This window comes from Hermetia illucens, chromosome 2 (genome assembly GCF_905115235.1).
Source record: "Hermetia illucens chromosome 2, iHerIll2.2.curated.20191125, whole genome shotgun sequence".
Taxonomy (NCBI): domain Eukaryota; kingdom Metazoa; phylum Arthropoda; class Insecta; order Diptera; family Stratiomyidae; genus Hermetia; species Hermetia illucens.
This window is the reverse complement of record NC_051850.1, coordinates 139098473-139122107: the sequence shown is the minus strand read 5'-3', so window position 1 is coordinate 139122107 and position 23635 is coordinate 139098473. Positions and strand designations below refer to the sequence as shown.

Here is a 23635-nt window from a genome sequence, read left to right as displayed (position 1 = left end):
TTAAAGCAGACCGAAAACCGGTTGTTGCGCCATTGATGATGATCTGCCTACCAGTGAAGACAGCATTCAAACTTTTGACAGCAGGGCACGAAAGATAAGGCTGGGTTACATGTTATCTTAGAGAGCAAGTGGTGCTGAAATGGTGCTTCATTCCAGTGCGGATGACAAGTCGAAGCAATACAGGAGATGTGAAGCGGAGAGCGGTCCCAAATTGTCTACTGTGCAAAGCGACGGATGTTGTGGACCATCGCACACTGCGTGTAGTACCAGGTACCCGGAATACAGTAGAGCACTTCACGCAAGCTGGGGATGTGGTTGACCCAAATCAATCTCGTGAAGCATCCGTGAGAAAAATATCATGTGGCCATAACTAATGAAATATAATACTATATAAATCACAATCACGATGAAGCGTCTGGGTCAAAGGATCAAACGGACGCAAGAGAACGTTGGCTGATAATCACAGGATTTGATTTTAGTGAATATGAGTGAATATGACCCTCAACGAGTGTTAGAGTACGGAGCTAGAAGTGGTAGAATGTTGGACCTCATGCACTTTGACAGGAAGGAGTCTGGCGTCTATAGTGACAAATGACATAAGTGCCGCTTTATTCAAAACAGTTGCTTGGCAATTTAGTGCTGAATATACCCACACTGTTAACACCTGGCAATCTACCTAGACCATGGGCGCATCGAGTTCGAAAAAAAGCTCTGGCAGAGTCCAAGGGGGCTTGAACGGTGAAAGCTTTCGAAAGAGACACTTGAGCCTGTTACATCCTTGAATGATAACGCGGATCACCCAATTGGTGACAAGAGCATGCAATTCTACTATGCCCAGAAGGCGATTGTTTGGCAGTAGCCAAACCAACCATTGGTGAAACAGCGAAATCGCAAGTTTACAAACCGCAAGCAGGGATGTAGAGAAAAATCCGGTAGCGGCAATAGAGAAGAGACTCATAAAAGTAAAAGGAACTGCTTTGAACCGTTGTGTGAAGATACCGATATAAACCCCTGTGATGAGGCTTATAGGGTAATAATGAAAAGGCTACGAATATTGTAACTTGTCCGCACCTTCTGAAAAAAATTATTGCCACTTTATTTCCTCACCACCAAAACAGCGGAAAGCAAACTATAGTCGAGGTCAACAAGCGCGTGATAACCCAAATTACAAAGGAGGAACTGCGGGAAATATGTGATACCATCAGTGACAATAAGGTCCAGCATCATATCATACGATACGATCTGTCTACTGGATAGTGAAGATGATAGAGAGAGTCATCCACAAAAAACTGCTACCCATTTTCGAAAGCGGCAAACGCCTGTCGCAGCACCAGTATGGATTCCAACGCGCCCACTCTATGGTGGAAAGCTTTGAAAAAAGGCGCACTGAATTTTAGTGGCTGCTGGTCCATGTTGACACTAATTGACAAAAACGCATTCAATTCCGCCAACTTAGCCGAAGAATAGTAATAATCGTTGGCACAACAATCCAATTGGATCAGGGCCTTGAATTTTGTTAGAGCACTTCATTCAAGACCGTAACGGTACACTACAGGATTAAAGTACCCTATAGGAGGTTATTACCCCGACTTGACTCAGGTAGTCATTCACAGCTTTTTCGACTGGTATCCGACGTAAAATCACGATACAAATACCACTACCACCAGTGAGATTTGAACCACGATCTTCCTTGCGACAGCCTTGTGCTCTAATCACTCGGCTAACGGGACAATACTGTAGCCGAATGGAAGGCGCAAAGGTAGACATAGATGTTCCTGGATATTCGGCAAGTCTGGTCGAGAATCACCTCTCAGAGTGACATCTCGAGTACGAGACGGATGAAGTTCCCAAAGAGTACATCATTACAGCTACGGTACCCAGGGCTGGGTACTGGGCCCCTTACTGTAAAGTGGCATGTATAATGGAGTGCTTGTGCTTCACGTCCCAGAGGAAGCTACGACTGTAAGCTTTACCGTCGACCTGATTGTAGTTGTTGCAGCAAATCACCCAGAGGATGTGGAAGTTTCCGCAACGAAGACGATAGGATCGGTAAAGACTTGGTTGGAGTTGATTCTGGCAGATGAGATAACAGAGTCGATCTTAATATCGAACTGTGGAGAGAAAAACACCATGAATGTGTGAAGTCGGTGAACGTATGGTCGTCTTTAAGCCGACTACCAAGTACCTGGAAATGGTAATTTACACCAAACTAAGCTTTAGGGAGCACTTAGAGTATGTATGCCGAAAGGCTGCAAGTGCCACCGCGGCACTTGCAAGAATGTTGCCGAATCCACCGACACAAACACTAGTAAAGATTGCTTTTAGACGGAATGGTGCCATTAATTCTGCTTTCTGTCGACATTCTGACGAATGAAATGAGTATGCTATACTATGCAAGACATATGGGGCCACAGAAAACTCAGGAATGCAGCAAGGTCAGAGTCACATGATCTTTGGCAACGCAGATTGGACGGGTATTCCAAGGACCGATGGGCGCACAGGCTCATTCCTAACATTAGGGTGAGCGGAAGCACAGAGAAACCAACCACTGCATTACCCAGTTACTATAAGCAGTATCTGCACCATTTTGGACTGGATGATGCGCCAAATTGTCCAGTCCAAAGCATTAGCAGTGTCACACGAAATGGTTGTTGGAAGTACCTGGTTTGCGCCAAAAGCGGTCCACAAACATACATGGGCCTCTCCTGACGGGACCACTTTCAACCAAATTGACCACGTGTTGATTGAACGCCGCCACCTCTCAGCCTTGATGAATGTCAGAACATATACGGGGGCCAATATAGATTCGGATCACTATCTCGTTGGCATGGTGCTCCGAGCTCGAATAACTACACCACCCAGAATCCCCTCTGACAATCAGGTGAGCGTTAACACTGAAGCCATCCACAACACAGCCCTCCGCAACATCTGTAAAAGGAAATGGATGCCGCAATAACTGCAGTCAACAGAGGACCTGGAGATGAAGCATTAACAAATGATCTTCACAACCACCTGAAGAACGTTATGATTGATACGGCCACAAACATACTTGGCCCCAGCCGAAAAGGAGACGGAACGGCTGGTTTGACGATGAATGTAAGCTAGCAATGGAACCGAAGAATTCCACACACCGAGTAATGTTGCATTCTCAAAGAACGCGGCCACGCGCAGAGACTTACCATGAACTCCGCCGAGCGAAGAAGTGACTTAACACACGGAAAAAGGAAGCCTTGGAGAACCAACAGGTCTGCGAACTCGAAAAGTACAGGGAGCAACCGCATCAGGCGCGGAAGTTATGCCAACAAGTCAGCAGGATGAAGCCTTACATACCTCGATGTTCATCCTGCCGAGACAAAGACGGAAATCTGATTTCCGACAGAATGGGCATATTGGAACGATGGGTTGAGTACTTTGATGAGCTACTGAACAACCAGAACATCGGCGAGTTAGAGGTCCCGCCAACTGAAGACGACGGGCAAATACTGCCACCACCAAGTATAGGAGAAACAGTCCTGCACGGACTGCTTCTCCTATATCCTCCTCCTATATCCATCGGCTAAAAAATCATAAGTCGCCAGTAGCCGATGGAATTACAGCCGAATTGGATAAATATGGAGGCGACCAGTTATACCAAGTGGTTCATCAACTGATACCCAAGGTATGGGACAGCGAATCGATACCTGACGATTGGCAACGAGGCATTATCAGTCTCATTCATAAAAATGGAGATGTTACACAGTGCACCAATTATAGAGGTATCACGTTACTGAGTACCATCTATAAGATATTCTCCGCTATCTTGCTAGGCTGGATAGCCCCATACTTCCAGAACATCATTGGCCCATACCAAAGAGGCTTCACTTCAGGCAAATCCGCAACAGATCAAATTTTTTCTCTGCGGCAAGCGATGGAAAAATTGTTGGAATATGGACGACAGTTGCACCATCTATTCATCGACTTTAAAGCCGCCTATGATAGCATAGCCAGGGTAAAACTGTACACGGCCATGAGAGAATTCGTTATCCCGATGAAATTGATCAGACGGACTAGGCTGACCCTTACCAATGTGCGAGACCAGATAAAAGCAGCAGGATCACTCTCAAGAGCATTCGACATCAATAACGGTCTACGACAAGGGGATGCCTCATCATGCGTCCTCTTTAACCTGACCCTCGAGAAAGTGATCCGTGATGCTGAGGTAAATGCAAGAGGTACGATCCTCTTTAAGTCCACCCAACTACTGGCCCATGCTAATGATATCATTGGAAGAACCACCCGAGACGTGCAAACTGCCTTCATCCAGATCGAGCAGGCGGCGCGAGATCTTGGGTTGCACATCAATGAAGGCAAGATAAAGTATATGGTGGCAACGTCAGCACCAAAAACCAACCAACCAACAACATCTAACCGCATTGGTCAAACGGGAAGAATAAGGATAGGAGAATACAACTTTGAGACCGTGATAATTTCTCCTATCTAGGGTCGAAAAACTCAACCGATAATAGCTACGACGATGATATCCGCGCACGGTTGTTGTCAGCCAACAGAGCCTATTTCAGCTTACAAAAACTATTCCGCTCGAAACGTCTCACCATAGGGTCATAGCTCTTAGTGTACAAGACAATGACCTTGCCAGTCCTCATGTATTCGTGGGAGACTTGAGTTCTTAGCAAGAAGAATTGCGAACTCTTAGCTGCGCTCAAGAGAAGAATCCTCCGAAGAATTTTTGGCCCCCTACATGAGGATGGAAGATTCCGTAGCCAACATAACGACGAAATTTATGAGCGATACCATGACCGTCAGGTTGTGGATAAAATCCGGCTCAATAGGTTACGGTGGGCGGGTCACTTAATCCGTATGAATGAGGATGATCCAGCCCGGAAAGGCTATAATGGCAATATCTATGGTAGAAAAAGAAGATTTTAGGGATATCGAATTGGTGGACCCAGGCATAAAACCGGGATGTCTGGAGTTCCTTATTAAGGCAGGCCTAGACCGGATACCGGTTGTTGCGCCGTTGATGATGATGATGATGAAAGCAAGTGAGTTTTCACAACCCACTATTTACACCACTTTTTAGATCTCTTTGCCTTTTAGGGTTCTGCTGGACAAGAAACCTTTATTATGTTTCTACCTCTATTCCCACCCTTTCGCTTGATCGTTTATTGTGTGTAATACATTGTTTGCCGTGGAATGTAGAAAATGCTCTCCACATTTTCAAATAAGAGAACTGGACATATGCGCCTGTGCTTCAAGAGGAAGAGCAACTGAATTCTCTCTCTCAATTCTTATTCTTTTAGATCTCAACTGGAGTATTCTGCTACGATTTAATTAAACTTCTCCTTCAAAAATAGTTATGGATAATACACCCTGTTCATTGGTCTCCATTTCTTTGAATAATATCTAAAAGGCTCTAATCAATTGGTTGTTTCTCATTATTGCCATCCATAAACCATTAGTAATATAACCGCTTTCCATTTTGTTGGTAAATTTCTCTTTCGACCTAACCGTTTCGCAGAAATCAAGCTGATTGTTCACAACAATTCAACAGTTGCTGAAGCGTCCATCGTGTCAAGCGTTGGCGTGGCATATTTGTGCGGGATCCTGATTATGAACACTCTGTGCATATCAGGTCTAATTCAACGTTCAAGTGCGGAAAGATAATAATAAATACCGGATACTCTCCCTTAATAGAATGAGTAACATTAGAATGAACAATCCTGGTTCAAGCAAGGATCAAAACTGTCCACCCTCAGAAAAGCGGCAAAGATTGAACAATGGTAGGTCAGTTCTTCCAAGGGAGCCAATGGGTCCTGTTATTCGTATACCGTTTCTTGGAATGCCTGTTAACAGACAGCAAGTCCGCATAGCAGGTTCCTATATAATTGGGCCCGAAGTGCACAGGTTGCGGCCAGCCAAAAGTTTGCTGCAATATATTGCGAGGAAGCAAAACACAAATCAATTTTTCCTCCTGAAGGTGATGACCTTGAGCAAATCCAAATAATTAGTCTATATGTATATATATCACAAATAGATAGTGCAACAGTCGACCAGACCTAATAGAGACCCCCATGCCATTTACGACGAGCAACGAGGAAGAGTAATGCTGCGCACAGAGTACTCGCTACTTTCCTTACTGCAAGATGATCCTGGAGTAATAAAGCAACATGGGATTTTCAGTGTATGGTCATAAACGCAGCAACTTTCGGATTGAGTACATATCACGAGTCTTCTATTGTAGGACGATGTGTACGAGGACATGATAATTGATAGTAGACAATGCATGTACACAGGTGCTGTGGTGAAGCGACACATTCTTGTTCTAGAATGTCTTGAGAGACATCCATTCTGGTAAACCCAAAAACTGTTTTTAAACCGAGTCCTTTACAATATTCCGCACTTTACATTATAGCGATAAATCTATTTCAAACTGTACCCTTTTCGAATACCTACAAGCAAGATACGTTCTTTTCGAGAGCGAAGCGCTGTACATATTCCATGCAATCATCCAAACAATGGAGAATGTTCACGAGGTAAGCAGTCTTCCTTTACGCCTTTTTCTCAGAATTTAAGTCTTAGTCATAATTATCTCACTTCAGAAAAATATTGTACATCGGGACCTGAGAGCGGAAAATATTACCCTAAACAGGGTTTCAAAGACTGTTAAAATTATCAATTTTTGGTTAGGTCGCTTTTCATCCGATAAGAACTTAGTCCTTTACGACGCATGCGGCTCACCAAATTTTATCTCACCCGAGATTGTAGCAGGTAAACCGTACAAAGGAAAACCGGCTGATATGTGGGCGTTGGGAATAATTTTATATATGATGCTCTATGGGAGGTTCCCGTTCTTCAAACCTACAAAACGTGAACACTTTGGAATGATTGCAAAAGGCGAATATCAAATACCAGAGTAAGTAATGAAGAAATCACTAACATTCTTAAAATCTTTTTACAATTTATTTTTTTACAAATAAATGGAGAATTTTCGATTGTGCAAAAACAATAATCAATTACTACCTTTCAATATATTGATTCATTAACGTTAATTTCGACCGGTTCGGTCTGCAGCTGACTATAGAATGACTAGCCCAGTTCTTACGCCGGCCCCGTGGCTGTCATCCTGCTACTGACAAGAAGGCGAGCTGCTCAAATGGATGAGTTCAGAGTTGCTCAGTCGAGGTGAATTATGCTGTGCTACTTTGATATAGAGCTCGGGTGGATCTCCGCTAAGCGGCTCCACATTGCAGCGCCGACACACTACCCCACCACAGCTTCAGTGACAAAACCCAACTCCTGACCCGCCAGCTCTAGGGACGCTGACCGAATCTCACGCGCTGTGTACCACTCTCCCCCGAGACCTCGGCGCCGGGGAAAAAAGGTGTTAGCCTGGACTGGGAAACGTTCTTGGGTCTGCCGTCGACATCAAGCCTAAAGGAGAATTCCCACACTTCATATGAGCTCTCATGTGGTGGTTGCAGTGGTTTCCGAGAAACATTCACGCGAACCAAGGCGTGCGTGCAGACGTCCAGATCCTTGGGCGATTTAGCCTTCGTTGAAAACTGACCGGATGGCGATGGTGATTTTAGCTTGGCCACGGTCTCCCAGAGAAAGGGCAAAAGCCCAGTAGCGGAAACGCGGAATCGTTGTTAGATAGTCTCAAATTCCTCTCCCATACTATCTCTCGAGAGCTGGCCGCAAACTCTTCCCAATGAGCTATATGTAGGCCAAATAGAATCAAAAGCAGGACTTGCAACTACGAAGATTCATCGTGCGCCATTATAGCGACCTTCAGCGTCCTATGCCAGCGTTCCAGCATCCCATTGGATTGCATGGTGGGACTCAATCGTCCGATAGCGTTTGAAGCCTGAGAGTTTGCCCAATTCCGAGAACAGGGTTGACTCGAACTGCATTCCCTGGTCAGTAATGTCTTCTGCTGAAACTCCGAAGGGTGGGATCCATTCCCTACAAAGGGCCTCGGCGCACGATTGTGCGGAAATGGCGGCCAAAGTTATTGCCTCAGGCCACAACGTGAACCTATCGATGATTCTGAGTCTTGCGAGTCTCGCAAGGGACCAATGAGGTTAATGTGGATCGTTTGAAAACACTTGGTAGACCGAGGGAATGAGCCTGTTTCTTTCTGTACGTGCTTGGTGGCTTTACACTTCTGACACGCGATGCACTGTCTGGCCCAGGAGTTACCATTCTTATTCATTGAGACATATTTGCTAGTATCCAACCGATTCATTGTCCGTATGCCTGGGTGCACTAGATCGTGTAGTGCATGGAATACTTCCGTTGAGCTGTATTCAATTTCTTGGATAAAACTCAACGGCTACCAGATTTGGCTCACCTTTTGGTGAAGGGTAGCACCAAGGTTGCCAAAACAGGGGAGTTAGTGAGGGTGTGCGCAAAGTCATAGATAAGTGGTATGCGGATGCCGTCTGGAATGGTGTGAGCACTCAGATGTTTGTAATCGCCACATGTCTCCATTCGCCGTTGGGCTTTATGACCATGTGTAGTGGAGAAGAGCAGCAGCTTTTTGATGGTCTGCAAGTCATCGTCAACGGTGTAATAACCGGTATCCGATCTAGGCCTGCTTTAATAAAGAACTCCAGACATCCCGGTTTTGCGCCGATGTCCACCAATTCAATATCCCTAAAAGCTGTCTAGCGTCCTGACCTACGCCATCGTTCCATCTCAGGCAGGCCTGCCTCGTCTTCTTTTTCTACCATAGATATTGCCCTTAAACACTTTCCACCCACCGTAACCTATTGAGGCGGATTGTATCCACAACCTGACGGTCGTGGTATCGCTCGTAGATTTCGTCGTTATGTGGGCTACAGAATCGTCCATCCTCATGTAAGGGGCCAAAAATCCTTGGGATGATTCTTCTCTTGAGCGCGGCCAAGAGTTCGCAGTTTTTCTTGCTAAGAACCCAAGTCTCCGAGGAATACATGAGGACTGGCAAGATGATTGTCTTATACACTAAGAGCTTTGACCCTATGGTGAGATGTTTCGAGCGAAACAGTTTTTCTAAGCTGAAATATGCTCTGTTGGCAGCCAACAATTATGCGCGGATTTCATCATCGTAGCTGTTATCGGTTGTGATTTTGACCCTAGATAGGAGAAATTATCTATCTTTATTCTTCCCGTTTGACCAGTGCGGTTTGATGTTGTTGGTTGATTCGTCTTCGGTGCTGACGTTGCCACCATATATTTTGTCTCGGCTTCATTGAGGTGTAGCCCAAGATCTCGCGCCGCCTGATCGATTTGGATGAAGGCAGTTTGTACGTCTCGGGTGGTTCTTCCCATGATGTCGATATCGTCAGCATAGGCCAGTAGTTGGGTGGACTTGAAGAGGATCGTACCTCTTGCATTTACCTCAGCATCACGGATCACTTTCTCGAGGGCCAGGTTAAAGAGGACGCATGATACCATTGTCGTAGACCGTTGTTGATATCGAATGGTCTTGAGAGTGATCCTGCTGCTTTTATCTGGCCTTGCACATTGGTCAGGACCAGCCTAGTCAGTCTTATTAATTTCGTCGGGATACCGAATCCTCCTATGGCCGTGTACAGTTTTACCCTCACTATGCTATCATAGGCGGCTTTAAAGTCGATGAATAGATAGTGCAACTGTTGTCCATATTCCAACAGTTTTTCCATCGCTTCCCGCAGAGAGAAAATCTGATCTGTTGCTGATTTGCCTGAAGTGAAGCCTCTTTGGTATGGGCCAATGATGTTCTGGGCGTATGGGGCTATCCGGCCTAGCAAGATAATGGAGAACATCTTATAGATGGTACTCAGCAACGTGATACCTCTATAATTGCTGCACTGTGTGATATCTCCCTTTTTATGTATGAGACAAATACAGACAGACATTTAAAACAACCTTACCAAAAACTAATCACAATCACAAGCAAGATTTGTCATGACGACTTGCTGAATATCTCCCATTAAGGGGCTCTTATTTTTAATCCCGTTTCTCCCAGTTATAAACACACCTACGCCCCATCACTGCCGGTTCTCATCATCATGGCATTCCCGAACCTGCAGTGGACTTATCGCCTTTTCTTAATGTGAACCTATCCACTGCCACTTCCGCCTTCTTATCAACTCTCTCTCTCTCTCTTAGTCCAGGATACCCCAACGACAAGGCACAGACATGAATTGATAAAGGCATGAGTAGGAACTGTGGTTACTTTCCATGTACTACTGCTATATAAAAGCACAGACAAAACACTGGCGAGTAACAGCCGAAACTTCACACTATTGTTAAGATAGTTGCATTTTCAGATTTAGAATAAAATAACGAACTACAAAGGCGGAACATCAAGTTCGTCATTGGCAGAAACAATGCTTCCTAGGTATTTAATTGTTTGATGTCGTCGATGTTGTATTTCCGTTTGAAACCCATAATGCAGAGCAAACGAGCTTCACCATTAGGCACCATCCTAGCGCACCGTAGATAAGCACACAGGACTCAATCCCCATCTCGCTTATTGTATACTCGAGATGTTTGCTTTATTTTGGCTTCGATCAAGGATCATCATCATCAATGGCGCAACAACCGGTATCCGGTCTAGGCCTGCCTTAATAAGGAACTCCAGACATCCCCGTTTTCCGCTGAGCTGTCTGGATTAAGGATCACTTCCAGATATTTAACTTCGCTGAATCATAGTCTGGTGCGACACTGACTCTATAGATTTTATCCCGTTATTCCTCTATAAGAGGAATTCCTTGCTTAAGTAACCTGGGATCAATACTCCTCCTCGAGACCCTCCTAGCTTTGTTTATCTACGAGTATTCCTCCCACCGCACTATACGGTTTATTCCAAGGAAGAGTCACTGCATTTGTCATAAAGATGGCGGTGAAATTCTTTGGCTATGGGATTTTCCAATTTCCATGCATCAGGCCGAGGACCCACAGAACATTGGAAGCGACTCGTCTTCTTTTTCTTTAGCCTTACCGTTCACAGGCGAGGTCGGCTCTACATTCAAAGCGACTCGTGTGGTAGAGAAAGTAATATTAATTATCTGTTTTGACGAAATTCAGCTCGGTAGCCTTATTGTACCATTCAATAATAAATTAATAAAGGTATCCACCCATTCTGTTGTTCTTAACGCTACCCACGCTCTCTGTTGGGCATCTGCACATCTCACAATAATGGAGTGGGTCCTTCACTGGCGTGGCTGAGGCGCCCTTCTTGTCCTAATGTCCTAATGTGGTGTACCACCTTTTTTGAATACGATTGTCCCAAACTTACCTGTAGACTTACATGTAGTCATGTCTTCTAACAACTTACCTTACGTTCCAGAATAGGGCAACTTTCCTATCCATTAACCGAGATTTCCGAATTATCACTGCATCCAAACTCCCAGCTTTAAATAGCTGCCAGATTGTTGCCATCGCCACTTTACTATCTCAAAAATTTATCTTTAACTGGAGTATTTATCCGCCACTGCTAAAACAATGCCGTCCCTGTCATCTAACATCTTCCAGTTGTCAACAGCGATTCTTAGCACAAGAGTCGTTCTGTTGCATTCCATGTCTCGTTTTTGGCCCCTTGCACTGAGTCTCCAATTTAGTGAGTGGCTCTCCTGGATAATCAACATTCAAGATGTCCGTATTCCGTACCTCCCATGACACTAGACCTGCAGCCTTACCATACTAAGTTGCGCGGCTTACAATCAAGGGCCTCTGCCCAAATAGCCGCTAATGGACTGAAGCCCCCACCTCTGGCAGAATAGAAGAGCTAGTGCTTTCCTATAGGTTTCCCCAAGTACTGTTCATCTGGCGTGCCTTAGTAAGGAACCCCAAACACCCCGGATTTGCGCGGAGGTCCACCAATTCGATATCCCTAAATACGGACTGGCGTCCTGACCTACGTCATCGCTCTATCTCAAACAGAGTCTTCCTCGTCTTCTTCTTCTACCATAGACACTGCCCTTATAGACTTTCCAGGTTGAATCATTCTCATCCATACGGATTCGGTGACCCACCCACCGCAACCAGTTGAGCCGGATTTTATCTACAAACAGTACTTCGGAGGATTCTTCTCTCAAACGTGGCCAAGAGTTCGCAATTTTTTTGCTAAGAACCCAGGTCTCCGAGGAATACAAAAGCACTGGCAAGATAATATTCTTCTTCAGTAAGAGCTTTGATCCTATGGTCTTTGATCTTATGGTCTGATGTGTTGTTGATTTGCCTGGAGTGAAGCCTCTTTGGTATGGACCAATGATGTTCTGGGTGTGTGAGGCTATCCACCTAGCAAGATAGCGGAGAATATCTTATAGATTTGGGGTTGTCGGTCGCCTCCATATTTAACCAATTCGGCTGTAATTCCTGACAACTTATGGTTTTTAAGTCGGTGGATTGCACGGATGGTTTCTTCTATGCTTAGTGGTGCTAGCATTTGTCCGTCCTCTTCAGTTGGCAGGACCTCCAACTAGCCCAAGTTCTGGTTGTTCAGTAGTTCATCAAAGTACTCAACCCATCGCTCCAATATGCCCATTCTGTCGGAAATTCAGATTTCCCTCTTTGTCTTGGCAGGATGAGCATCGAGGTGTATAAGGCTTCATCCTGCTGACTTGCTGGTAAAACTTGCGCGCCTGGTGCGGTTGCTCCCTGTATTTTTCGAATTCACAGACCTGTTGGTTCTCCCAGGCTTCTTTTTTACGTCTGGGAAATCGCTTCTCCGCTCAACAGACTTCGTGATAAGTCTTTGCGCGTACCCGTGTCCTTTGACAATGCAACATTACTCAGTATGCGACATTCTTCCGTTTCGTCACTAGCGTACATTCATCGTCGAACCAGCCGTTCCGACTCTTTTTGCAACTAGGGCCAAGTATGTTTGTGGCCGTCTCAATGATAACGTTTTTCAGGTGATTGTGAAAATCATTTGTTGATGTTTCATCTCAAGGATTTCTGTTGAGTGCAGTTGCGGTTGCGGCATCCATTTCCCCCTTACAGGTATTACCGAGGGCTGTGTTGTGAATTGCTTCAGAATTCACCTGATAGTCAGAGCGGATTGTAGGCGGTGCTGTAATTCGAATCCGACGCACTATGCCAACGAGATATTGATCCAAGTCTATATTGCCCCCCCCTATATGTTCCGACAATCATCAAGGCGGATAGGTGGCGGCGTTCAATCAGCACTTGGTCAATGGGGTTGAAAGTGGTACCGTCTGGACAGGTCCACGTACTTTTGTGAACCAGGTACCTCCAAGAACCATTTCGAGCGATACTGCTAACTAATAATCAGCAGTCCGTTATCATTGGTATCTCTATGTAAGCTATGGGCCGACGTATCACCTGAAAACGGGCTCCGTCCCTACTTGACTGTTGAAACCTCCAAAAATGATTTTGATATCATACTTGGGACATCGTACCTCGTAAAAGGTATCCTTCTCCGACTCTGCAGTCTCCTCTGTAGGGGTGTGAACGTTTATGAGGCTAATATTTCTAAACATGCCTCGCAAACGCAGTGAGAGCCTTTCGCTTATATTTTCAAAGCCGGTAGCAAAAGGTTTCATTTTTTGGCTTACTAAGAAACGTACTCTGAGCACATGGTTTATTGGATGGCCGCTTTAATAAATGGTGCAGTAGCTCTTCTCGAGGAAACCGGCCCCTGTCCAGCGCATCTCTTGCAGCGCTGTTATATCAGCCTTATATTGAGACAGCTAGCTACTGAGCAACATTCAGCCTGTACAGGGAGCGCACGTTCCATGAGAAAATAGCCAAAGTTGTTATCCCGTTGTCGCTGCCGGGTTCGTCATTTTAAAATCCATCATGTCCGAGGCTCCTTCTTTGGATACCTAACATCGGTGTTCGGTGTAGGGTTGTCAGGGCAACCCAACCCCCAACTTGGGGGACCAGTTGGTACAATTTGTCCTGGTTTGAGGGGCGGGAGACGCCCTCATCTTTCTCCGTCTGCAGTCATTCATGAAGAAAGAACTCCCAGCGATCACCACGTGTAGGTGGAGATAGGGTTTGGTGGTAGAGCTGTTGGTGTTGGCTCAACAGGCGTTTCCCAGGTTTTATGCTCCATCGTGGATATCAACCCATGTTTCTCCCTGGGACCTATACTACCCTTTGACCGCCCATCTAAGTGGCACCTCATAATTTTCATTACTATAATCTCGATATTTATTTTAGCTAAGAACTCTGAAGATAACTATTTCGAGCTCAGATTTTATTTCATTTCTAAATACTTCCATCATATATAAATGATAATTGTAACTCATACGTTTGTCTATACGTTTTTATCTGCAGAGACAAGGCAATTTGCTCGCACACAATAGAGATTATCAAAGGCCTTCTGACTGTTGATCCTGAGGCAAGATTGACAGTTACGCAAGTACGAGTGAAGTTAGAATCTATACTGGCTATGAAAAGAGTTAAAACTGTAGATCAATGTGTACCTGAAGAAGAGTCAACGCCTAAATCTGCAGAAAATTCGGAGGTATGTAAATATGCTCTTATACTATCATACATTAACCAGTACTTTACCTTTAATGAATTTACCATACCTTAATCCTTACTAGGATTTATAAATTTTGGTTTCGATCAATCAAACTTCATAAAGCATAAAAACTACCAACGTCATTCATCCGATTACGACCAAGTTGTACCAGTTTTTATCCCAAAAGACAAACAGGTAAAACCCATCAACTTTCCTAGCTAAGGCTTTCAGTAAAAATATCTACTTTTAGAAATCCGATGCGCCATTTATATTGAAACATGACGATATCCACTGCATCAGCAATTATGCAACAGTCATGACAAACCAGCTACGACGACTGAAGCTTAACGCTGACATACCAATTATCCTGACAAGAAACATAGTTCAGCCGACTGTATTCAAAACACACAACCTTCGCCCAGGCGTGGCACTTCGCCTCGTTAGAACTCAAGGGTCATCAAATATTGAAGTCGTAATAGATGATGTAATACCTCCAAATAAAGTTAGAGAATTCATAAAAACTACCGAGACCTACCTAATATCAAGACCGATACCAAGGCCATTAGAGCGTAATAAAAGATTCACCGGAATTTTGACACACTCAGTTGCCGTTGATTTTTGTCAATGGATTACTACAGAATTCCAGGATTTTGATCTCGTTCAGCAAAGTCTCCTCACACCAAATCATAATGTCCTCGCTAGAGTGGAACATTTTCTTGTACGGTGTGGTTTTCAGCTAGAGAAAAATAACGATCAGAAAAAGATTGCGAAAATGCAAAACAGCACTGTGCTGTCAAACTTCCTGAGGCATATGCTGCAAGCGACTGGTTACACTGGCTGACCCCCTTGATGCCAAGATAAATTCTCATTTTAAAGAACTTTGAAGGAGGAAGAAGCGATGTAATGAAATGTTGAAACCAATGTGACTATGATATCTTTAATGCCAATTTTAATAATAGATATAACTGTACAACTTTTACTCATAATAACAAGGTATAATACTATAATACATGCCAAATATACTATTTTATTGTTTGTACTCACTTGAAGTTTCTCTCGGATAATTTTGAGTTACCAGGAAGGATCAAATGTTGGTCGGAATTACATCGTACAAACCTCTCTTCGCTCCAACGTCCCGTAAGGTGCATGCGTTAGTAGATCCCCTGTTGAGTACAAATACAAAAATTCCGTATACAAAATCTAGTAAAGCTTCCGCCGACTTAGGCCTGAATTTTGTCCTGGGTATAAATCATACACATGCCGTATTTTTGAATTTATATAAGGGAGCAAATATCAAAACCAGCCACTTCGGTCACGCTGTTCCCAGGCAAAAACAGCATTTGATGAGTTGCCTCTGCCGTGGGTAAAACCACAAGTCACATGATGGATGTGGTCCAATATCAACTGGATCCGTGATAGAGGTGTCGACTCTCCTTGCCAAGATGTTGGTGGGCCTTAGTCAAACTGAATGATTACAATGGGCTTAGCCAGTAAGGAACTTCGATTTGTTCCTATTTGCCTCACTCGATTAATGCGGTAAGTCTCAGAGAGGAACTGCGTAAAGCAACAGTGAACTAATAATCCTTACGGTAAGCAACCAGCGGCTTTGCTTTGAACAACCCATATTTAGCACTACTCTTAAAAGCCGTTTACTCATCTCAGGTGCTTTTTAGCTTGACTGCCGCTTGAAGTTTAGTTTCTCGTCAATCGTTTCTTCTAGTTAGTTTAGCGTTGTCATTGAGGCTGTACCTGCGCCTTCACCTTCAGGATATTCTTCCACCAACCATCTCGATCCATTGATCGTGTTTTCCAATTTTGAAATCCGAGCAGTGATATGCTGCCTTCGTCAACAGAATCTGCCCAGTGCTTTCGGGGTTTTCCTACCGACCTCCGTCCTTCTGTCTTCCCCGCAAATAACCTTTTCCAAATGTCGCCCATATGCTAAACGTGACCAGCCCATTGTAACTTTCAAAGTTTTATTAATTTGGAAACTTCGAAGTTGTCTAATATTTGGTACAACTCATGATTGTATCTGATTCGCCATTGATATCCTCTCGTCTCTCCTCCTCTCAAATGTATTGACCACTTTTTCGGAAGTTTATGTTAAGGTCCAAGTTTCACATCCGTTCCAAAGCACAGGTCTTATTAACGTTTCGTTCTGCCGATTGATCTCGCCTGTGTACGGATCGAGCTTTTGTGCTGTCGCCAAGTTTACGAACATCGTTATTCAGTTGTTTAGCCGTGTTTGCTTAATGGCGTTATCTAACGATAAATCAGTACTAGTTAGAGTTTCAATGCACGTGACTTCTCGATAACAAAGTGAAGTCGGTACAAACCTCGCGCTGCGAGTGCGGAACTCATCCTTACTCGAAGGACACGACACTGCAGAGAGTAAAGGACGTGGAACCAGCTTACATTGTCGCCGCCCATGGACTGGGCAATTCCAATATCAACACACAACTCCCCCATTGGCCCGACAAGACCATTAAGACCGAAGAAATGATTACTGACGACTGTCCTGCCATAAACGTCGACGACGACCAGAGCTTCCCTCCTGGGGACCAGCCCGCCGCTCGGATGGATGAAGCAAATTACTGTGTCAATTACATCCAAAGCTTACAAGACGAATTCAAACTTGCTTTAGGTATGTCCACCTTCAAACGAAAACAAACGGATTCGGGCATCTCAGACAACGAGGCTCCAGCGAACAAAAACCCGCACATCCCGGAACCTCGAAATCTGCTGGCACGGGCAACCCATCATTAGTTAAGGCTAAGAATAGAATTAGCTTTCTCCCTCCGATTTTCTTGTAAAATGCCAAATTTTAAATTACCAACCTACCAGCCGGCAAGATCACCAAACTGGAGGGTCATTTCTTCACGCTGAAAGAGGAGAGGAAGCCAACCCTCATCCTCAGAAGAATCTCCCGCCATGAGTTCACTCCCGAAGACTTGGCTTCGGAAATGAAGGAGCTAACGCAGATTACGCCGTGGTTACGAGCCAATGACACCAATCTGAGCCTCTTCCGTGTGACATTCAACTCTGAGGCAGAGGCCAATATAGCCACAAAAAAAAATACCCAACTTTATCAACGGATTAACTGGGAGAAACCTCGAAAAGGGGATGTCACCCAATGTTTCAATTGCCAACAATTTGGCCACGTATCCTCAAACTGCGGACACGACACCAGATGCGTGAAGTGCGCGGGCCCACACGCCTCCAGGGACTGCCTCCGTTCGAATGTAGAAGACAACGTCGAAAAGGAGTCGGCAGCACCCCTCAAATGCGCAAACTGTGGCCAACTGGGCCACCCTGCCAAATTCTCTAAGTGCCCACGTAGACTGGAATCTATCCAGCGCAAAGAGAAAGCCAAAAGCATCCCGCACTCCCGATCTGCTTCGTTCTTCCCCCTCCTTGACAGACCCTCGTCTGTTCGTGTCTCGCAACCTAACACTCTGCCTCATGCCAACTGGACCGCCCCTCCCTCACTGACCCCGTCTTTCGCCGCAGTGGCCAGGGGTCGAGCAAGACCAGAAACCCTTAGCCCTTTATCGCCCCCACATTCTTCCATTCTTGGGCGTCTTCATGGGAGCCAGGTCCCTATTCAATATACCTTTCTCCTCGCTGTGAAACACAATCTCCGACTTCTATCACAACTATCTCCGTCTCCCCCCTGAAGACAAACCCGAAGTTTACTTACAATTCCTCTTCAAATTGCTAGACAACCAAAATGAAGGTGCTCACACTCAACACTAATTCGCTCATTTCTAATGACAAATTTTTCGCTCTACACAAGCTCCTCCGAGGATTCCGATCCTAACCTCGCTCTCCTAAACGAAACTAAACGGGGGAAAGCCTCCAACGTAAAATTACATACTCCCAGTTACAATACTTTCCGCAACGACGCGGGCAGAGGCACAGCCATACTAGTCAAAGCGGGACTAAGGGCAAATAGCATCCCATCGGCTGCACTGGCATCTAACTGCCTGTTAGCAGTAGTCAGACTTCCTGTCAGGGGTGATGACGTCCTCGGAGTCCTAATCGGATCTCTTTATTTCACGGGCGGTACAGGCCGTCACCTCACTTCCATTCTGGGGAACTCTGGGAAATCACGACCAGCTTTGATGCCTTCATCCCCGGCGGAGACCTTAACGAGAGGCACGTATCTTGGGGCGACTCAGTTAACAACGAAAACGGCAAAGTGCTCTTCGATTGGTTCCAGTCAGGCCCATTCCTTAACGGGGACATCATTAACGCAAAAGTGTCATTTTTCCTCGTGGGCCTTCTTTTATAGGCGGCTCCGCCAATCTCTCAGCACGTGTCACTAGCTGCTCCTCTTTAGTAGCCCACTCCGACCATCATGTCCTCAGCCTCTCTCTACATCTACAGCAAATTCTCCCTTCACTCCACCATCCGCATAAATGCAGATCCTTCATTCTGAACAACTGGGACAATTTCCAATGCGACTTAGCCAGTACGATGGGCTCTCCCCTAGACAAGTCGCGCATTCACTCTAATGTTGAGCTAGATACATACATCCGGAAAGTGAACTCTGCCTTCGAAACTACAATTGACAAACAGGCTCCAGTTAAAGAAACTGGTTACTACGAATACGGGTGCCTTTTTCCCTCAACCCTCTTCTAAGTCCGCGATAGAAACAGACTACTGCAGCGCAGGAAACGATTATTTCTCTCCGAGATCATCAAACACCTGTCCAGCAAAATCAATGAAGCTATTCGGTCCGAACTGAATGCATCTTACAAGAAACTCCTCAAATCCCTCAAACCTGGCCCACAACTTTTCTCAATAATTAATCGATTGGCTGGAAGAAGAAAATCTGCTATTAACTTCAACCAAATCCCGGCAAAAATAGGTAACCTCCAGTGTCAGTCCCCTGAGGAACAAATTTCCGCCTGCGGAGACTATTTCGGCCACTTATTCAGAGCCAAATCACCAGCGGACCCCATCTGGAACACGGTGGTCGCCAATACTGTCAGCGATAAGAGATTGAGCTTGGAAGGGTCTTACCTTTGCCCCTTCTTTACCTCCCTAGAAGAAGTCGGGCCCCGATGGCATCTCTAACTTTGTTCTGTCAAAGTGTGCGCCTACCATCAGTGAACGTCTCGCCATCCTCTTCAGCAACTACCTGAACAACGGCCACTTCTTGGAAATCAGCCCTCCTCCTACCTATCCTTAAGAAGAGGTGATCGGGCGATCTCAAAGATATGAGGCCTATCTCTCTTCTTTTCGATATTGAAACTAAGTCACCTCAATAAACACTACTCCCCTATCATTCCACTTAATCAACTCGGGTTCAAAAACCTCAGATTCACCGAGCAGGCAGTAGACTGCGCCTTAGATCTCGAAAAGGCTTTTGATTCATTTTGGAAAGAGGGATTGCTCTGCAAACTAGTTCAGTCCAATTGCCCCCTCCCCTTATTCAGAATCCTCGCAAACTTCATCTCCAACAGAACTTACCACGTGCGCTTCGATGGACTTCTCTCCATCGACTTCCCGGTAAACTCAGGTGTCCCTCAGGGATTTATTCCAGGCTCCAAACTTTTTAACATCTTCCTCCACGATATTCTCCTCCCTCCCGTAAACTTATTCCCCACGCCAACGGCAACTGAGGCAGCCCTTCACCGGCCCTTTTCCCCCAACGACAATGGTCCTCCCGCGTTAGGAGGGATCCCCTTCGCTGATAACACCATCCTATATGCAAGTGGTTTCAGGCACTCATTTGCCTCCCTCTCTCTCATTCTCCTAACCAATAGGGTCATCGCTTATTTCAACCGGTGGGCCCTTACCGTTAATTCCCTTAAGTCCGAAATTATTTGCTTCAGAAACACCATTGGGGAGTGCCACTGGCGCACAATGCAAGAAAGCAAAAACCTGCATTTACGCATTGCCAACCACACACTCAAGCCGAAAGCAACAACAAACTTAAATCCATCCCTCACGTCAGATCTGCTATTGCCAATGCCTCTAAGGCCTCAGCTACCTTAAAAAAACCTCCTCTCGTCCCGGGCCCTGTTCCCTGCCACCAAAACCTTTTTATAAAAAACTATTATTCGTCCAATCCTGACCTACTTTTTCCCAGCATGGGCTACTATGTCACCGAACGTAGCAGAAGCCCTCCAACGCTTTGAAAGGACGATACTCAGGGAATGCACGGCCAAATACAGAAGGCCAAACCTAAAATGTCAGCAAAACTCTCTCCTGTACGACCTTTCCGGGGTTTGTCCCATAATTCCGCACATAATCAAGTTGACGCGCGTCAGACTGAAAAAGTGGCTGCCCCAGCCTAACCCGCTGATCTCGCTAAACGCAATGCATTGTTACGTGGGCAGAGGTACTACGTATCAGGGCTGACTCTCCTCTCAGACAGTAATTCTCCTCTCAACCATCACGCCTCCCCTCCGTCCTTCACCCCCTCCTTTCATCAAAGCTCCTCACCAGAATTTCATAGAGACTAACCGCGTAAGTCCAATGTTCCGACAATGAATCCCCGCACAAGTGTAGATCACCTTTCACTATTTTTAAGGTTTTGTGTAAAACAAAACCTTATTAACATCGATTCTGTCTGCCTGTCTGTCACACGCACTTTTCTCCAAAACGGCTAAACCGATCGAAACGAAATTTGGTGGACAGATGGGAACTATGAAATCCCACGTACACAGCGAGTGGCATAAATTTAAGTGAACCTTAAAGGGGGAATCCCCATACATGCAAAGGGGGGATTCAACAATTTTTTTCACCGGATATAGTCGTGTGGGTTATCAAATGAAAGGTCTCGATTTGTACTTTCCGAAACTGACATTAATTTTGACGTGAATTGCAAAGTGCGTGAGTAAGGAGTCAAAATGTACGCACTAAAAGTGAGACAGGACTCATTTCCAAAAACTACCCATCCCAAAAATCCGAAAAAAAATTAGGGAAGTGCGCTTAGATGAAATCTAAGCCTCAAAATATGCCCCATTCCGACATCTGCTCAGAGAAACTTATTGATAGTATATTACCAGCTTTTAGAAATTGACTAAAAAACCCCCCTTAAGTTCATCCTAGGGGTACTAATAGAAGGCAGTATCGTGCATACGCATACCAAATTTCATGAAAATCCAACTATTAGTGTCAAAGTTGTAGCAGCTCAAACTTATCAATTTCTTATGAATTAACAGCATCGTTTGCTGACGTCATAATTAACGAGAATAATTGAAATTCCAGTGAAATATTAAAATTCCATTCATGAAGAATCTATTTCTCCTCAGCCCTTTTTCATATCTGGTGTCGGTTAAATTCTTTGCATTTGTGGTTTCGCCATTTTATTTTTTTCAAATGCCTGATCTGGATGTATGCGCGAGACTTTTAAATCCCCATCCCGTGTATCAAGCCACCGTTGTTTCGGGCGGCGTCAAGCTGCCGGTTTCCCGACTTGTTTGTGTTTACACAAAACCTTATTAAAATCGGTTTACTGTCTGTCCGTCTGTCTCTCTGTCTCTCTGCCTGTCCATCACACGCATTTTTCTCGGAGACGGTTATAGCGATTGACACCAAATTTGGTAGAAAAGTGGGAACTGTGAACGCTCACACATACAGTGAGTTACATCCTTTTACGTTGAATTTAAGGGGGGTCCTCATACATGCAAAAGGGGGGTGTAAACATTTTTTTCATTAAATATCGTCATGTGGGGTATCAAATTAAAGGTCTCGGTTAGTATTTTTCGAAGCCGGTCTTAGTTTTGACATTTTTTGGAAAGACGGGGAGTGCGGGGGGTTGAAAGTGACCATTTTTTTAAGGGGCCATTCTCAGAAACTGCCCTACCGAAAAATCTGAAAAAAATCAGAAGACTGCCACTATATAGTGCCTGGGTTGCGAAATGCCTTCCAGACCGATATCTCTTCAAATAAAGTTAATAATAGTATATTACTATAATTTTTTGTAATTGGCTGGAAATCCCCCTTAAATTCATCCTAGCCCCACGAAATTGCAATAATGAAGGCTATAATGTAGAGCATGATCTTACCAAGTTTGGTGGAAATCGTATTATTACTAACAAAATTACAATACGTCAAAGTTGTTGCTTCTGTAGCGCTGCATTCGGCATTCGAAATTTATTTCCTGTCCGTCGATGCCTAACAACTCCCTTTTCCCCGTTTTCCAGTGCGGAGTACTATTTTGTGTTATGTTTGTTTAGTTGTAAGTTATAAATTATTCATAGGTTTAAGCACATGTTATGTCAAATGAGCACTGACATGCACTACCTTTTCACTTTATAACATGTAACCGGCTAGGCCGGATATTTCCGTAGGTTAGCGTTACATACTTAAGGGGGTCATCCCGTGTGAAAGCCGTTTTTTTGCCTTTTTTTGAAAAATTATTTTGGAGGACTGGATGAAGATAGAAACGTGATTTTTTCACCATATGTTTACTGATGTCTCTAGTATATGTGATAAATTTTTCAGCTTGATATCGTAGCTAGTTTTTGGAATACGTGTCAATTTATGCACCCATCTCCAAAAAAAGGTGTTTTTCTGCTGCCACGCCTGAGGGCGCTGTGTTCATCTGAGGAAAAAAAACTGAGGGCACTGTGTTCATCTGAGGAAAAGAAACTAAACGGCATTTTAATGTGGACAATATTCCACCGTCCGCAAACTAGGATAATTACAAAATATTAAAAGGTAAATTTTTGGTGGGCTTTTAAACTTAATTTTTTGGATTTCGGTGTTTTTTGCGGCTTTTTTTATGAATAAAAAACAACGACCCATCCGATTGCAATTATCCTAGTTTGCGGACCGTAGAAATATATATTAAAGAAGTCGTGAAAATTTCAAAGAATTTGGTTGGAGAGATTTTGAGCTATGGTGGCAGCCGATTTTCAAGATGCAGTTTCGAGAAAAACGCATTTGAAAATTTAAATGTGATTATCACCAGTAAAATTTTAACTCACCAATAATCTGCTATACCTCGTCCATAGAGAGCACCCTCCGTTTCTTCAAAAAAGTCTTGTAAGGCTGTTTGTTGCTCTCTGGTTTCAATTCTGGCTCTTTTAGCGAGGTCAGTCAATGGTCGTTCGGACCGCCAAATTCGCGCTTCATTACGGCGGGCGACATAAACCTGACATATGTGACCAATTTGACATCCCATTGTCACTAGGATTTTGAAAATTG

The 23635-nt window shown here is 44.6% G+C and overlaps 1 protein-coding gene across 2 annotated transcripts; it reads left to right on the top strand.

The window, feature by feature from the left end:
• Positions 1 to 5324: 5324 nt before the first annotated feature.
• LOC119649407 (serine/threonine-protein kinase 40-like) lies at positions 5325 to 14610 on the top strand. 2 transcript variants are annotated; one of them, XM_038051542.1, is made up of 7 exons: positions 5325 to 5977; positions 6035 to 6181; positions 6242 to 6351; positions 6413 to 6533; positions 6600 to 6913; positions 14278 to 14467; positions 14550 to 14610. In XM_038051542.1, exons 1-7 carry the CDS (start codon positions 5696 to 5698, stop codon positions 14556 to 14558), a joined length of 1173 nt encoding a protein of 390 aa, XP_037907470.1. In that variant the 5' UTR covers positions 5325 to 5695; the 3' UTR covers positions 14559 to 14610. The 2 variants fall into 2 exon arrangements, with proteins under 2 accessions (XP_037907470.1, XP_037907471.1); XM_038051543.1 differs by having other exon boundaries at positions 14278 to 14471.
• Positions 14611 to 23635: the final 9025 nt, after the last annotated feature.